We start from the raw sequence: 18173 nt of genomic DNA on the forward strand, positions 1-18173 counted from the left end.
AATGCTCTTCTCGTGCTCTAATAACGAGATCTTCTAAAACGAATAGAGAATACGTTAAAATAATATTAAATTAGTTTGTCAGCATTATTAATATGTTTACAATAAGGTTAACGATATATTGTATCCAAGTGATACATTAAAATTGTATTTAAGTATGAACATGTGTGCAATAATAAACCCTGAATTATTTGCTTATACTCGATCGTCTCAATTCTTGATCGACAAAACACATCCAATCATTTCAATATATGACTTTCAATATATCAGACTGTAATTGGTTATTTTTCTAATTACATGTGTTTCCAAGGCGTATATATTGACCAAATTTCGTATATTCAGTTTAAATTGAATAATCACATCATATTCCGTTAAAGTATTCTTTCTGGTGGTACCTTACATAATTTGTCAGTCTAATGTTATTATCAACAGTTATATAATGCTTTCTGTCAAAAGCCGACTTGAAAATGGTTCAATCATAAAATTTGTCCCGTGTGTCCGTATATCACAATTTTGTTATAACAATACCGATTATTAATGTTATAATTTTATCTAGTCTAAACTACAAAACTACATTGAGTAGATATTGGTACTTGCAAAATACCAGAACTTCAATGAAAGAAGAAAGAATAACAGAGATGTTAAGGTCTCACATACGATTAGCCTCCAATTAATACGGATTATATAGTTGTATTTCTTACGGCGTTCAGTTGGTCATGTTTTTCTTTCTCCAGGTTCAGGACTTCGATCTCGTTTTCCAGTTGCGTTCTAGTCGATTAACTTCGCTCAAGATTATATTTAAGACCTAAGAAGAATCAGAACAATCAGCAACAAACATAGTTCAATGCGCTTAATTTGTAAGTTAATTAAATAGGTGTATGGCATACAACAGTCAAACGCACATTTCAGTATCGAGGCCAAATTTTATTGTTAAATTTAACCCATTCGAAGACATGGATTTCAATGCTCCGTTTAGTTTGATGAAACTGATATGGGTTTTTTCAGCTTTTAAAGATTACTTACTTTTTTATACACATGCAATCACGGCGAAAATCGTCTCATGTATATATATATATATATATATATATATATATATATATATATATATATATATATATATATATATATATATATATGTATATATACACGTATGGCCAGTTACGGGGTCTCTGATTTAGAAATAGGTCATGGGGTTCGCACTATAAATACATGTTTCTCCATACCTTATTTTATCCGATATAAACACGAATTTATGTATTTAAGGGCACCTAATATATTATTAATAATAATTATTATTATATATAAATACGTCATTTATTTAACGTCTTTACAAGAAAATATATATCGACTATAATTGCGTGGTATATACAATTTCAATGTAAGACCGGATTGTGATTTTCGATATAAGACCTTATTGTGCAATTTGATTGCATTACTTCCTGAAAAGTTCCAAGACCGCGTAACTGGCACAATATAAATAGTAAACTGTATATATATAAAAAGCTAATGTTGACATGAAATAACATTTGTGAAAAAATGATTATCGATCTCGATTAAATGTTTATTTTTTAGAAGCTTAAATACAAAGTTAAAAGAAAGCCATATTTGTTTTTTCTTAACTTACTGTCAATTCGTGCACATATTTTCGAAATAAGATATACCAGAATCACTGATCCGTAATAGGTCGGTCATTTTTTGTATTATCTGTCTGAGATTTATTTTCATTAAATTCAAACAACCTTAGGCGGGGATTTGAGCTATGCACTTAAATTAAATTGTTCAGTGTATAATATGTAAGACAAATTAAAAATTTATAAGAGGCATTTGCAGATGTTTCGAGGGCAGGCAAACAAATATTAACATTCGCTTAAAGAAGAACACACTAACAACGTGTTGCAGTGTTGAGTTTTTCAGTGAATAATAATAAATAAATCGTTAAAAATTGGAACAGCGTTTAAGTATAAGTAACTGTTTGTCTCTCTTTGCTTCATTCGCTATATCTACTTACTTGGGTGACAGTAATATTAATACGCCCTTTAACGTCATTGACATAATAAACCTAGGTTACCATTTAATGTTTCGATATCATATCGTTTACCTAATCAATCAATGCCATGTAATGCCACCAGCTTGATAAAGTAAACAATGAATTTACATTTAAATAAAAGGACCTGACACCTCGCTGGGTTGATTGTTATCTTACCTGATTTCTCTGCCTCGAGATCGATCTTCTGCTGCTCTACTCTGGTGAGATCTTCCAGGATACGAGAGCTTTTTTTCTCCAATATATGATTCGCCTCGCACACGGCATCCCTCTCAGCCTCAATCTAAAAATAAAAAAACATCATCCAATGAGAATTAACTTGTATCAGATTAATATAATAATTTTACCTCAAATTAGCACACAGACCCTTTTAAACATCAGTCATGAAATACAAAACAATCAGTGCATGTGGAATGTTCTCCGAGATATTTGCCTTATAAATTACCTTGGTAATGCTGTCTTTTTCTATCACAAAACTGTATCAAGCTTTTATATTTGATTAACTTTAATCCGTACCTTCTCGATGATTTTCGTAAGGTCATTTTTTTTCTTCGCGAGCTCTTTATTGTGTTCGTGCATCTTTTTGAGCTTTTCCTCTAACTCATTTGTCATCATCTGCGCATTATCCAGCGCCTCCTCTGCATGCACAAGATGCATTTATTTGTTAAGATGTTCACAATTTAATAGATTGGCAAGATAAACCTTTAACTAAAAAGGACTTATTTTAAAACGTAATTATTTTCTCCACATTATTTCAAAAATAAATATTACAAATACATAATTTATTGAACGCGTTTTTTTCAAGTTTTAATACATTTACATAAAGTAATTTTTACTTGAAGGCACATTTATATGCTTGAAGCAAAAAACTCCACTGATTTGCCATTATAAAATAGTCAAGCGTTTAATATCAAATTGCTTATATCGAGAGTCATAATTTGCATGTATATTAACATATCATGCAAGAGTCTTAATTTAGGCTATTTCGGCATAATGTTGAATAACGCTATTTTCATATATGTGGATAGTATGTTAAGTGAAAACATGTTATGTGAAGATTTGGTATACTTGTGGGGAAAAATGCGATTAAAGTATTACCGTAGAAGCGATGTGACGTTTGAAACTGAATTATTCGAGTCATTCCTTTGACTGTGTATTTCGTTCACGAGATTTTATAGGGAACCAACATAAATTAACATGATTAAAATATTGTTCTGTTGTATAATGCAATGCTGTCAATATCGATATACATATCTCTTGAAGCCTACTCATTACAAAACGTATAAATGTTTGATCCTTAGTTACACAATACGCATGAGCCAAATATTAAATTGTGTTTAATACAAAAATTGAAACTGCCTTCTGATAACCAGTCAATGTGTCAACATCACGATGTAACTTTCGTCCCAACGCTATGTTTCAGTTTAGTTGAATGGAAACATGTTACATCAGTACGACATCAACACTTCGAAGAAGCATTGTGGCTTTCCATTTATAAAACATTGTCATATTTCAGCAATAGTTTAGTTTAAAGTCAACACTTGTCACACGCTTAATCGAGGTGAACCTTTTTTTGCAACTTAAATGGTTTCTGTGACATGACTTATTTTAGATAGACGGTTCGTTGAAAAAGTCACGTGACTCAAAGGCTATGTCAATGGCTATTTCAATAGGTGTTATGAACATTTATCTTGCGAATTATTCAGTCTAATAATTGACAACAACCGTGTAACATCGATTACAATGTTAAATAAGAGCACTAATGCGTTTTATGCAAAGTTTGCATGTTCTTATAATTGTAGAATTGATATATAAAGCACTGTTGTTCAACCCACTTTTTTGAACTGACTGATTTAATATCAGCTGGCTAAGCTTCTGTGTTGAATACTTGTTCCAACTGCAGGTTGAAAAACTGCTCAATATTGTAGTTAGACCAAAGCTCAACTACCAAGTTAAACGTTAGTTTAACGACCGACTGAAAACGCAGCTTAGCTGTTAAGTTGAACAACAGCTTAATAGCTATGCTTAACAGTGTCTTATCGCGTTATTGATACTACAAAACAGTACTAAACAATATGTATTTCAACCGGTAACAGCCGAATGTTCGTTGCCCCAATTATAATCCACTAACTCGCGCCTAGCCAAAACGGGTTATATTGGAAACGATCATGCCTTTTCAACTTTAACTTTGGCCCTTACATATATAATGGAAAAAGGGTTAGACCTAAAGTTATACAACATTATCGGGGATTCTTTCCCTTGGGAAAGTTTAACTCATTATAATGGTGAGAGGCATACACAAATTAAACTATTACAAGAATTCATAAATGGCGAATACGCGAAACGGCAACGTATCATATCAGAACATACACAGTGCATAGTGAAGTGGATGCCCAGTATTCCTGCTGACAATGTCAACAAAACCTACGTAGGCCAAAAACTTATATCCATGAAACATGATGGTAGTACATCTAATGGTATTCTTCAATATGAGATATTAAAGGAACAGATTTGATAAGAACGAACGTAAACAAATGACCAACACTTATATCATAATCATTTATTATTATTTAAAAAGTATTTGTGCTCTAACTTAAGCGACAAAATAAATATACAACTGCTATTTAATTACTGTTTGTTTTGCTACAATATGGAGTTTATCCATGCATTAACCACTGCCAGTATTCAACATATCAAATACGTGTTTACCTTCTTACTAAACCGTCGCTCACAATGACAATCAGTTCACTAAAAGTGTGCCTTTAAAAAAGAATAGTTATATGGACGAATATCTACATTTGATTATAGTTTGCACATCTTTGGTGCGAGGACTAAGTAGATTCCCACTGCAAATCGACGTTTTTGTACTGAGCAAATGTATCTAATATAAGTTCTTATTATGAAATAAACAATCATGAACAATATAAAATTTAAGTACGTTATGTTTAAACTTCCAGAAAACGCGTTTCTAAAAAAGATTTGAAAGTTTAGACAGTGACGTTTTGTATATCTGCCATAAACGGATAAATGTTCCAATTATTGTCCGTTTTGGTTAAGCGCCGTGAAATAATAAATAAAATTATTTGTTATACCTGAGACACATTAACATAAGTGTTCAAATGTTTCATCGAATAACAATTTTCTAACAGTTCATGGTCACATGCCCATTGTGATAACTCACCGTTTTCCTTTCGTTGTTCTAACACCTCCATTTCTACCATTAATGTGTTGAGGGACTCCTTTGTGGACTCCAACTCATCCGTGAGGGCGGAGATATTTTGCTTCTGTCGGGAAATTATTTGCTGGCTGTAAAGAGAAAATGAGTAAAGGGATTTCACAAGTAAGGCGCGAAAACAAACAATAACTGTTTGTTGCCACCTACCAGCCGTTTCATTTTCTCCCTGCGTTCATTTTCTCATATATATATATACACATGTGGTATACGCTTACAACACGTGTTCCCAAAACAGACTGGACGTTGTTATTAAAATTAATATAAAATTATATAAATAGAGATTTGATGTGACAATAAATATTTGGAAAACAACATAATATGGCTCAATATATCGTAATATACCATCGTTCAGTGTCTTTGATCTGGCGCTTCTTGTCCTTCAAAATTTCGTCTTTTTCGTCCGTGAGGCTATCGTGTTGGCGCTGGAGCTCCGATTTTGCTGCACGAAGTTTGTCATTCTCAGTCTTCAACTTGAAGCACGGATAGACAGAAGGTTTCAAACCGCAAATAGTATTCATCCTATCATCATATAATTCATGACATAACATAAATAATTTGTTTTCATTGTTCGATAAAACAAATACCCCTTTCTTTCATATATGTTAAGTTAATGTTCCCATGTTCGCATTGAATGACAACACATATGTGTATGATTCTTATATTTGAATTATTATGTAAGTGGTTATGCTATCATGTACGAAAATAGAACATAAGAAGGCGTTACGGGGATATAATATAACATAAAAAAGTGAAACTCCAGCTGCTGGAGCAGTATTGAACTCTCATTACAAACAATTAGTTGGTCCTTATTTAAGGCAAGTGACCAATTGCCAAAAACAGTACAAATCAGCACAAAACAGCACAATACAAAACAACATATATAACACATAAACGAATAAAGCTTGGGTCACCGCCTTGGAACGGTCTATGCAAAGCAATTGGGGTTTAAACCGGTTTTAGAGCGCTCAACATCACACTTGGCCCAGCAATATTCATGATACATTTAAGTGTAAATAAATTTTACCCTCATAGCATTGTAACTCAAATTGAACAATAATTAAAGGGAATTAAAACGCATTCAATTTAATTATTATTTAATTACTCAATGGTAGGAAAGAGACCAGAGCAACAATGCTACAACATTTTGAGGAACGATGAAATGAAACTACGAACAAGTGTCAACTACATTCCTTCTTTATAGAACAAGATTTAGGAATATAGCATCATTAAGCTAATATTTCAGATCATCATCGCGCAAATACAGGAAGAAGCAACAATAATGGGTGTAAAATTATACATATTACATAGCTTGATTGTTTATGTGACTGCTAAAAAATAAATCAAACAAGAAACGCCTGAAAGAGAGAAAATAAAATAAAAATTGAACGCTATAAACCCTATGACCTATGCATGTAGATTAAAACTGTGAAAGTTAGTCGTATGAAGCAATATAGAGGCGATGACGTCACAAAAATCAATGTAGCCAAGAACAGAGAAAGAGTATCATATGACGTAAATGACAAGCGAAGACATGATGACGTTAACACAATCCAGGGGCAGTACTGTAAAATCCTATGGTGTCAATGAAAAATCAGATGTCAAATTCTTTACAGAATGTTACAACACTTCTAGCAAATTTATGTGATAAAAACAACAAACAAGTACAAATTTCCCCCCAGGAACAGGAAGCAAACAATAACCACTTCCGTAATGACAGAGGTCAGGGTGAACAAATATGGGACATTGGTTACCAGCATCCAAGGGATAACAGGTCTTATGACAGGCAAACAAGAGGTGTAAACTCTCAAAAATGCAGTTCAAGCATGAACATTTCTTCTTTTACTGGCTAAGATGAGTGGAAAGTATGGATTAAGAGGTTTGGAACTATTGCTGAAAGACTCCATTGGAATGAAGTAGAAAAACTTGACAATGTATTACAAACTGGCAAGGCATTGCTGGTGAATTTGTGTTCACTCAACTGAATCATGAAGTTTTAACTAACTATAGAGAACTTGTTAGTGAAATTAACAACAGATTTAGGGTCATAGAAACTCCAAGAACTGTTGCTGTAAAATTTAGCAAACGAGATCAGAAAGTGGGTGAAACAGCTGAGGAGTATGCTGCAGAACTAAAACGTCTATATGACAAAGCCCATACAAGGAGAGACTACAGAACACGTCAAGAAGATTTAGTGAGAAGACTCCTGGACGGTATACGAGATGAAGAAGTGCGGTGAGAAATTGAGTTTATTAAGGAGCCCGAGGACATTGATGAAGCAGTGTACCATGTTGCCAATTACATACAAACCAGAAATAGGCACCAATTTCACGATGACAGAAAGAGGAAATGTGTGCGTAGAACTGGATCTTCGGGATCAGAATATGAAATACATTATGAAAACGTGCCAGTTATTTTAACAACTGATACCGGAGCAACAAGAACAATCATTTCAGACAGAGTTTACAATAAATTGGACCCTAAAATTAAACCTCAGCTGAACAAATCTGCTTGTTTGACAGGTGCAAGTGGAATTCCTTTAAAAGAATGCGTGAACGCATTTTTCAATATTGAATTAGGACCAGTCTCAATGTACAAGGAATTGATTGTTGCTGAAATTGAGGATGATGTTTTGTTAGGAATAGACATTCTGCAAAATGATGATGGAGGTTCCGCAGATATTCTTTTGTCAAAGGGAGTCATTTGAGAAAGGCAAAACTAAACCATGTATTCAAATTGGAATGAAAAACTATGTTCGAAAAGTAACAGCAGCTGACCATTTAATCATTCCACCTCTCAGCGAAGCGGTCATTGATGTGTTTATTGAGCGTAAAGAATCAGATGATGTGTTTTAAAAACAGAATTTATTGTAGAACCTACACAACACTTTTATGAAACATATCCATTGAAGATGTCCTAAGTATTAGTTGATATAAATAAAAACCCTACAAGCAAGATACGTCTTTCAAATCCATTCCCATATAGTGTGGATATTAATCAAGACTCAGTATTCGGCCAAGCCGAGCAAATTTACAGTATAAAAAGTACACTTAAAGGTCATGAACACACAGAGGAAAAGGACAATAATTTTTCAGTCCGTCGGGTTACTTTCAGTCACAAATCAGAGCAAATTATCAATAAGGTGCAAGAAGAAATATCCTTGAAAAAAAATATTCCAGAACACTTTCAAAAAGTGTACCATACATCTGTTAAAAACTGCAATGAAGAAGAAAAACAAGTTATAGCAAAGCTGCTAATTAGATTTCAAAATAGGTTTTCTCTTAGATGACCTTGACTTTGGTTTGACAAACTTAACGGAGCACCCTATTAATACAGGTGATGCACAACCAGTGAAACAAGCTCCAAGAAGAGTGCCAATGGCTTATGCAGAATCAGAAAAAAAGACAATAGAAGATTTACTGGACAAGGGAGTAATAAGAAAAAGTACGTCACCATGGGCAAGTCCAATTATGTTGGTTATGAAGAAAAATGGACAGGTCCGACCATGCATAGATTATAGAAGAGTAAATGCCCTTGTCAACTCAGATGGATTTCCCCTGCCGCGAGTGCAAGATTGCCAAGATGCTGTAGCTGGTGCTAAATATTTAAGCACATTTGACCTTACTAGTGGTTATTTCCAGATCCCACTCAAAGAAGAAAATATACCAACAAGTGCATTTGTCTGTAAATATGGACATTATGAAATGTTGAGAATGCCGTTTGGACTCAACAATGCGTGTTGAACCTTTCGGAGAACAATGGAGCTTGCTCTTCAAGGTTTACAATTGGAAACTTGTTTTATTTATATTGATGATGTGATTGTCTTTGGCACCGATTTTAGCCAGCATATGAGCAGAGTGTATGAAGTTTTAGAGAGAATAGAAGCTGCTGGATTGAAGTTAAAGTCTGAAAAGTGTTAGATCTTACAGAAAGAAGTCTTGTTTCTTTGGCATGTGGTATCAAAAAAAGGAATAAAGCCTAACCAAATCAATGTTGCAAAGATAGTTCAGTGGCCGGTACCCACAAATGTAAAAGAAGTCAGACAGTTTGTTGCTATGGGATCATATTACCGTAGATTTGTTTAAGATTTTGCCAAACTTGTTAGACCAATGGTAGAACTCACGAAGAAAGTTGTGACATTTAAGTTGCATGATGACTGCCAAAGGTGTTTTGAAGATCCCAATAAGATTCTGATCAGTCCAAATATAATGGAATATCCACTTCAGGTTGCAGAATTTTGCTTGGACGTTGACGCCAGTGATGTTGGAATTGGGGCTGTACTTAACCAAATCGAAGATGGCCGTGAACGTGTTATCGCATATGCAAGCAGAGCACTTAACAAGAATGAAACAAGGGACAAAATTGTCACAAAACTAGGTTTTCGGTTGAAAAAAAGTCTAAAAAGGGAGACAATTAAAAATGTGTATTGTTAACCCCCTTGTGTAAAATTGACCTTGATTTCAATTAGAAAAAAACAAGAGATGTGTTCGTCAGAAACCCTACCGGGGGCATAAAAAGTCTGATAAAGAGAGACAACTCAAAATCAAAATGTGCATTGTAACTGATTGTTCATAGTTACAAAGTTACAAAATCAATCTTTTTTTAGTTGTGGCGACCTTGACCTTGGAGATATTGACGTAATTCTTTTGCGCGACACACCGTCTAATAATGGTGAACAAATGTGCCAAATGATTTTAAAATGTCACAATGAATGACATAGTAATAGCCCAGACAAGCTCATTTATGGCCATTTTTGACCTTCAAACTCAAATTGTGAACTTGACCTTGGAGACATCGACGTGATTCTTTCGCGCGACACACCGTCTAATGTTGGTGAACAAATGTGCCAAATGATTTTAAAATCTCACAATAAACGACAGAGTTATGCCCGGACAAGCTCATTTATGGCCATTTTTGACCTTCAAACTCAAATTTTGACTTTGACCTAAGAGATAACGTCGTAATTCTTTCGCGCGACACACCGTCTACTGATGGTGAACAAATGTGCCAAATGATTTAAAAATCTGACAATGAACGACAAAGTTATGGCCCGGACAAGCTAATTTATGGCCATTTTTGACCTTCAAACTCAAATTGTGACCTTGACCTTGGAGATATCGGCGTAATTCTTTCGCGCAACACACCGTCTGATGATGGTGAACAAATGTGCCAAATGATTTTAAAATCTGACAATGAACGACATAGTTATGGCCTGGACAAGCTTGTTCCACCCGCCAGCCCGCCAGCCAGTCCACCCGCCCGCCCGCACGCCCGCCGACATTTTCCAATCTAATAACCAGTTTTTTCCTTCGGAAAACCTGGTTAAAAAACTATTGCGTAACTGAAAAGGAACGTTTTGCAATCCGTTACTTTGTTGAATATTTTCGACAATACTTGTTAGGCCGAAGATTCGTTGTGAAAAGTGACCATAAAGCATTAAAATGGCTTTTCAAGCTTAAGGAACCAAGAGTTAAAATTGCAAGATGGATTGAAATCTTGTCACATTATGACTTTTCAGTTGAATACAGACCAGGACACAAGCACAGTCACTGCGATGCCTTATCAAGGTGTAGAAACCCAAGAGACTGCGACTGCAATTTAGAAGACATGAATGAGCCTCTAAAGTGTGGTCCGTGTAAGAAGTGCACAAAAAAGCACAAGACATGGTTCATGAATACTTTTTTATTGATTGTTTGACGGGAGTAGATGCAACCTGCAAAGGCAAATATGCGATACCCAACCAATAAGGTCAACAAAACAAATGGAGGACAAGCCTGAAAGTTCAGGACTTCAAACTCAACTTCCAAACTTTGTACCATGGGCATTCAATAAATCATAAGAAGACCTTCAGAAGTTACAATCTTTTGACCCAGATATAAGCTGTATTTTTTAGGCGAAACAGGCAAACAAAAGGTTCAGCTGTAATGACGTCTTAGCACTCAGCCCAGCTTCAAGACACTATTGGGTTCTCTGTGATGTTTTATTTGTTCGAGATGGATTATTATTTAAGAAATTCTTAAGACAGAACCAAACTGACGAGCACTTGCAATTTATTGTTCCATTTGTTATGAAAAAAATGATGTTCTTTTTGAACAACACAACTCTGTAATTTCAGGTCATTTGGGTGTTAAGAAGACCTTACATAAAATACGGCAACGGTATTTTTGGTATGCAATGAAGACTGATGTCATTTTGCATTTTAAGAGGTGTGCTGCGAACAAAACGCCAATGAAGACTCATCGAGCGCCTATGTGTTCAATTACAACAGGTGCACCATTCGATGTGCTAGCTACATACTAGATTGGCCCACTGCCGCTCACAAAACGTTGTTAAAGATATATTCTGGTGCTAACTTATCTTTTTAGCAAATATGTTAAAGTAATAGCTGTACCTGATCAGAGTGTAGAGCCTTGCACATCTTGCATTCTCAATGAATACATTTCAAGGTGGGGTTGTCCGCTAAACATCCCTAGCGATCAAGGTCGAAATTACGAGAGCAAGGTCTTTAAGGAGTTGTGTAGAATGCTGGAGATAAGAAAGATAAGGACAAGTCCAAGAAACCCACAGTGCAACGGCCAAACAGAGCGTTTAAACAAGACCTTGGTGCGTATGATAAAGGCATACCTTTGTGGAGAACAACACCAATGGGATAAGAATCTAGGATGTCTCGCAGGAGCTTATAGAGCGACACCTAGTAAGTCGACCGCATTGACCCCAAACCTTCTTACCATTGGCAGAGAAGTCCGTTTTCCAGCAGAGTTTGTGTTCGGCAGCACAACAACATGCGACAACAAAACTATTACATCGTATGGAGATTATGTCGACTGGCTGCGGTCAAGATTTCAAAAAGCACATCAGGTAGCACGGGATCACCTTGGGACCACTGCAAAGCGCAACAAAGCAATATATGATGCAGGAGTGTCAATAAACATTTACAAAACTGGTGATGTTGTTTGGTATCTCAATGAAGCAAGAAAGCCTGGAATAGCACCGAAGTTAGAACGAACATACGATGGTCCTTTCCTGATCAGCAAGAAAATTTCAGAAGTGAATTTCCAGCTGCGACTGGACAAGCAAGGAAATTAAGAAATTGTTCATCATAATAAACTCAAGCCATACGAAGGAGATCAAGTGCCAACATGGATTCTGAAAGAACAACGGAAATTGAAAATTTAAACCATGATGTTTCATATTGTGTATAAAAATATTTTGTATGCAGTTATAAAATTTGTTTTAGTTATGTCCATGAGTGTAAACGAATATTGTATAAACTTCATTGCTTAGATGATACAGAGAAAAAGATTATATTGTTTATTTATTTGTGTCTTAAAAATGTGTATTTTAAAACTGTGTAAAAGTATTTGCACCTCAAAAATCACAATGGAATCATAATTATGGAAATATCAGCTCTTGTAATTGTTGTAATAAGTAATAGTAATAAGTAATAAGTCAACAAAACAAAACAGTATTTGTGATGGAATAGTGCTAATGTGATTATGTTATAGAAGAGATGTATAGTTAACTTGTGTTATGATTAAGTTGTGAAGTTTAAATGTCAGAGAGTTGTTTAAAGTCTTAAGAACGGGTATTCAATGTATTGAATAGGGAAAGATTGACCTCACGTATGGTTGGGAATGAATTACCATGTGTGATGGACAATGAGCCGGGAACCGATTGATAAAATGCAATGATTAAGAATAAGAACGGGTTTTGAGTCTGACAAAATAATCGTAATCAAGTTAACAGTGTAACAGAAAGCACAGCAGTAAATTTGAGCGTTGTTGATATTTTGCATTTGAATTTTCTTTGTCAGTGACAAGATTGAGTGTAATTGAGTGTTAAAGCATCAAAATTTGAAACGAAATAAATAATTTATTTATTTTTTATTTTATTTTTTATTTTAATTTCGGCGGAAGGAAATATAGAATGTGAAAACATACATAATATCAAGACCTAAGCGGAGAACAGTTATTTGTAAGTGATGTGATGTGACTAGAAAATCTGTTTCGAAAGAAAAGTAACAAAATGCTTGTTATTCATTTTCAGTCGACAACCCAATCATCTTGCCATCATGTCTGAATTCTCAACCAGTGGTCAACGGCGTCGCGCCTATCAGTGCCTTAAATGCTACCATCGGATGAACAAAGTGTTCATTGAGGCGAAATAACGCGTTTACAACCATTTTCTGAAGGAGCACATGAGTCTAGATCAAGCTCCATACCATTGTCGCCTGTGCCTCTTCAGATGTTCCAAACGCGAAGAACTGGAAAAGCATGTTCACAGTTTCCGTCGTCATGCACTTGTGCTCCAGGAGAAAAACATCCCTGAAAGTCCAGAGTTCCTTGTCAGTAATCCATCTCCGTATCTCATTACTGACCGGAATGTTGCTGTCCTTTCCGCTGAAGAGAGCAAACGCCATTGGCTCTCCATCTCCAAGAAGCCTAACATCCTGTCTCAAGCCATACAGTCTGTGCTTCCAGACCCGAGTCCTTTCAGCAATTGGCCACTGTCTCCTCTCCAATCTTCTCAAGCACATCCGTCCATACTTAATCCGCTTCAGACATTTCAACCTAAACCTATCACCGACGTCAACCTCTCGGAATGCATTGGCCCTCTGCAACAACTGATAAATGCCATCGGAACATCAACAAACTCTCCAACGCCAGCACCAAATCAACTAACCCTGACCAGCCTCCCACCATCTCACACCGCACAAACAGAAGCACCTCAAGCCATAATCAACCAAGAAAATCCTTTCAACACTCTGCCGACCATCGAAGAATGTCGTGTTCTTGCCCCTGAAACAACATCTGACTTCAGCTTTTTCTCTGGCTCTTCATTATCTTGATCATCAGCCTCATCCAGCTCTTCTGTTAAAAGACACAATGAACTAACGGCTGTGTTGTCAGAAATCAATAAGAGCTTAAGGTATGTAAACTCAAAAATCAACGAACAGTATCGGTTTAATTGTGACTTCACAATGAGCATGGCAGACCTCACTGACATCCTGAGGAGCCAAAACAGACCCACACAACCAGCAGCTGAGTGTCACCCACCAACGTATCATAATCCGGATTCCAGCCAAAGCAACACCCATCACCATCTTGACCATTCTGCGACTGAAACATCTACCGTCCGTTACAACCAGCACCGTGACCGATCTCCTTTTCGCCCCAGAAATTACGACTCAAGGGACAGACATGACACGGAAAACAACCGCGACAGAAGATGTGTACATCGTCGTATGTATTAGTTGTCTGAAACATTGAAACATTGTCATTTCACTTACAATAAACATTGATTAACATCTTTTAAAGCTTTGCATATTCAGGATTTTATCATTTAGGGTATTAAATTATCCAGTCATTTTTTTACTAGTAATGCAAGTTGATTAATTAAATAATTAAAATTGATGGAATATTACTTCAGAATACTTATGTTTATTTGTACACATTGGAAATGTTAAAAATAATATATTAAAAGTTTTACTGATATTGTAACTGTTAGAGAGTTTAAATAAAAATGTTCTACTTAATTACTTAAAGGAGGACCTTTAAAATTGAAGGAGGGGTAATGTTATGCCCTAGATTGTTCATGTAAACATGTGTTTATGTACATGTACATTGTTCATATTTATCGTTTATGTTTTGCATCTAAATGACTATGTCACCGTTATTTAATGCTGTTATTGGATGCTGTGTGGAAGTTAGAGCTGATAACAGCCGATGCCTACCTTTTGCGCTTCTGTATAATTTGTAATATCCTTTTTAAATGTCTCATTGTATTAGCGTCTATTAATATGGCAGCCATTTTGGATAAACAGGACGTTGATTTCCTGATGCTGACATAAGTGCATTCTTGGTAGTTTACACTGACTACAGTATGTTTGACAGTTTAGTCATATGAAATAATGTGTTAGATACTCATAATCAACCAAAATTATGTAATAACAAGGTAATAGTCGTCTTTATAAATTATTAATTCATTTAATTGAAATGTATTTGACTATTGTTCAATTGTAATATCGTCAGAAATATCATTTTAAGACGAGTGACATTTACCATGTCAAGAACGCTCAAATTCTATTGTGCGCTCTTGCGCGCTTTACTGAGCGTTGTTTGTGCGCTTTTTGTGCACATTTCATATGTGCGCTTTTATGTTTATATTGCACAACGCTATGCGTGCGCTTCTGGACAGTATAAAAGGCACTGAAAATTGTCACTCATGGACACTGAACTTTGTTTTCTTAGGTGTGAGGCCTATTTAATTTGTCTTATATAAGCATTTAAAATACAGTTTTAAGTAAGACTAGCTATTAAAATTAAGACTGAATTTTACAAGTTGCATTTATCATCTTTTAAGGGCATTATAAAACAGAGTGTGCAAATACTTAACATGATAGATATATATTGCTGTATTGTAATGATAAGTGTCTAAGAAATAATATGTCTGTTAAGAAATATATAGATCTATATTGAAAGTTGTTATTAATTTATTTGTTATGAATGAATACATTTTGGAAATGTTATAAATCTTAAGTTTATAATTTTTTGACAATTTAAAACAACTGAATAGGCACAATGTTATTTTTAGTTTACTGTTTATCAGAGTCCATTTTAGTTCTATGTTAAACTTGAACGAAAGCTTCAAGTTTGGAAAAGTTGAAAGTAAAAAACCACAGCTACCGCTCGGCTCGTGACAATATGATTAGTAAAAAAGCTGTTTTAATGTTTAAAGCCAGCCAGATATGAACACTTCTCTCTAGCAAATATTTTTTTCAATCAAAGAGACATGTTTGGATTTTATCAGAGTGTGAGGAAGCGTTGTATTTAGTGTAGAAAACAAAATAATAAGTGCTTACTTGTGACCCCTTTATTTTTTCTTTTCAATTTTATCAATTAAAGCTAAGGAGTTTTATTGACCAAAATAGGTTAATATTATTTTTTTCATAAACTGTATTACAATATTTAGCTATGTGATATCTAATAGCACTCAATGAAGATGTAAGATACAATGATAATTGCTTGGTGGTACAAGACAATGAATTAGCGATAAAACGACTTTTATATGGCGTTTTATGTTATTTATCCAGTAAAGTGATGGCAATTTCTTGTCATTAATATTAACTATTACATTTAATTTCGTGCATTCGGCAATATGGTCAGCAATAATTTCATTAGGTTGCTTATTGTAATCACAATATGATGAAGTTTGTGAAAGTTCTTGTGAAATAGTTTGAACATTAAACACTCGTCATGTTATTATAACATTATTAGCAGCCTTATCAGCAGGAGCTATGACGAATTTAGATTTTAAGTTTTCAGGCAATTTACAGAGATTTTGTTTATTAAATTTAGGTGAATGCGGTAAGGCCAGAGGATTTGTATTATAAAAATGTATCTTATTCATGGCCATACATAATACTTTTGTTTTACATTCATTGTGTGCAGTAATTTCAGCATTTTCCTTCCAGCACCATTTAGTACAATATTCCTGTAAAGATGTTTCGATTTTCTTAATGCATCACTGTGTATACCTTCAAATGTGTGCATTGGTTAATCCTAGCATTATGACGACGGTTTCAATCTTAATGTCCTCGACCAATAGCTAATGCAAGCTCGTGTATAGTTGGATATTACCTTTACTATATAAATAATTGTTAATTTTAATGACATCGGGGGCACGCCGTGGAATCCTTAGGACTTGATTTCCTCTTTAGGACTTCCATATGAGTATTATGTAACACAAACTTATGATATAATGTTATTTGTGTAACACAAACTTATTTTATACTGTTATTGCTTACGGCGTTCAGTTGATCATCACTGTTTGCCTTCTCTGTCGTCGCTTCTTCCTCCAATCGCTTTATAGTCGCCTGACTCCTGTCTAGATTGTGCTGGAGGCCTGAACATATTTGTTCCATAATACATGACTCAAATGCGGTCTCTTGTGCATAATTTTGATTGTGAAACGGATGTGTATTATATGAGAAATTGAACAGAAAAAAAACAAAATCAGCGTTGAGTTCACACATTACTTTAAATAAGAATATTTTTGTTAAAATCATTATACTAATTACTGTATAGCAATTAAATGGGATTGAAATCGGAAATTATTATTCATTTACGCTAGATTATAAATTAAGTGAGCAATGTTTAGATATTTGTGTTATCCGGTTATTTTCACTCACATTATGTTGGCAACAAACATGAAAAAAAATTACGATGCGGACATGCTGTACGTACGAAACTGTTAAATGTAAAGATAAGACCTCTTTAACCTAAATTAATTTCATTTCACGCTGCAGGCCGTATATAGCAATTAATTCATTTACATTTATTTTAATGGACCTGATTCCTCGCTGTGTCAATTGGCATCTTACCTGATTTCTCAGCCTCGATGCACTTTTTCTCCTGCTCAACTCTGGTCAGGTCTTCCAGGATACGGGAGCGTTCTTTCTTTAGTGACTGTTGATCAGCATCCATCTAAAAATTAACGCGGTAATGCATATAGCACTCAGATTTAAAATCATGACTACAATTCTGATAAGTTTATGTATGCACTAATATTGTCCTTTAAAAACAAACATTAAGCGTTCACACAAACTGGACATCGGGAAAATCAGTAAAACCCCTGTATAATTCACCAGTAAGTTAATATAAATCTATAAAGTAGTTCTAGTGATATAAGGGCAATTTAACTCAAACTTGTTTCGTCTTTATACATGGTAAATATGCTTTAAAATACTCTCATTCATGCCTGCAAAATGGTTTTGCTCAGCTCAATCTTGTTCTGTGTGAGGTTCGCGTTTATTTCATGCAGGTTTTCAAGTTTTTCCTCCAGATCAGTCTTTATTGTCTCCGCCTTGTCTAGGGCCTTGACTGCGAACACATGATACAT

General features: G+C 34.9%; 1 protein-coding gene across 1 annotated transcript; it reads right to left on the bottom strand.

Moving 5' to 3' along the window:
- Positions 1-969: 969 nt before the first annotated feature.
- On the bottom strand, positions 970-18173 carry LOC127864898 (centrosomal protein of 83 kDa-like). The gene is made up of 9 exons (XM_052404789.1): positions 18033-18173; positions 17656-17758; positions 17080-17177; positions 13495-13896; positions 5619-5746; positions 5223-5347; positions 2558-2679; positions 2201-2324; positions 970-983 (listed from the first exon to the last, which is right to left on the bottom strand). Exons 1-9 carry the CDS (start codon positions 18171-18173, stop codon positions 970-972), a joined length of 1257 nt encoding a protein of 418 aa, XP_052260749.1.

This window comes from Dreissena polymorpha, chromosome 1 (assembly GCF_020536995.1).
Source record: "Dreissena polymorpha isolate Duluth1 chromosome 1, UMN_Dpol_1.0, whole genome shotgun sequence".
NCBI lineage: Eukaryota > Metazoa > Mollusca > Bivalvia > Myida > Dreissenidae > Dreissena > Dreissena polymorpha.

What these genes read in the sequence shown, in the direction of transcription:
- LOC127864898 (XM_052404789.1), bottom strand. Translation starts at nt 18,173, where the DNA reads ATGTATCATGTGTTCGCAGTCAAGGCCCTAGACAAGGCGGAGACAATA. An exon ending in AAGAGGCACAGGCGACAATG is followed by an intron (nt 5,747 to 13,494) that starts GTATGGAGCTTG and finishes CCGTGCTTCAAG; the next exon opens with TTGAAGACTGAGAATGACAA. An exon ending in AGAACAACGAAAGGAAAACG is followed by an intron (nt 2,680 to 5,222) that starts GTGAGTTATCAC and finishes TTGTGCATGCAG; the next exon opens with AGGAGGCGCTGGATAATGCG.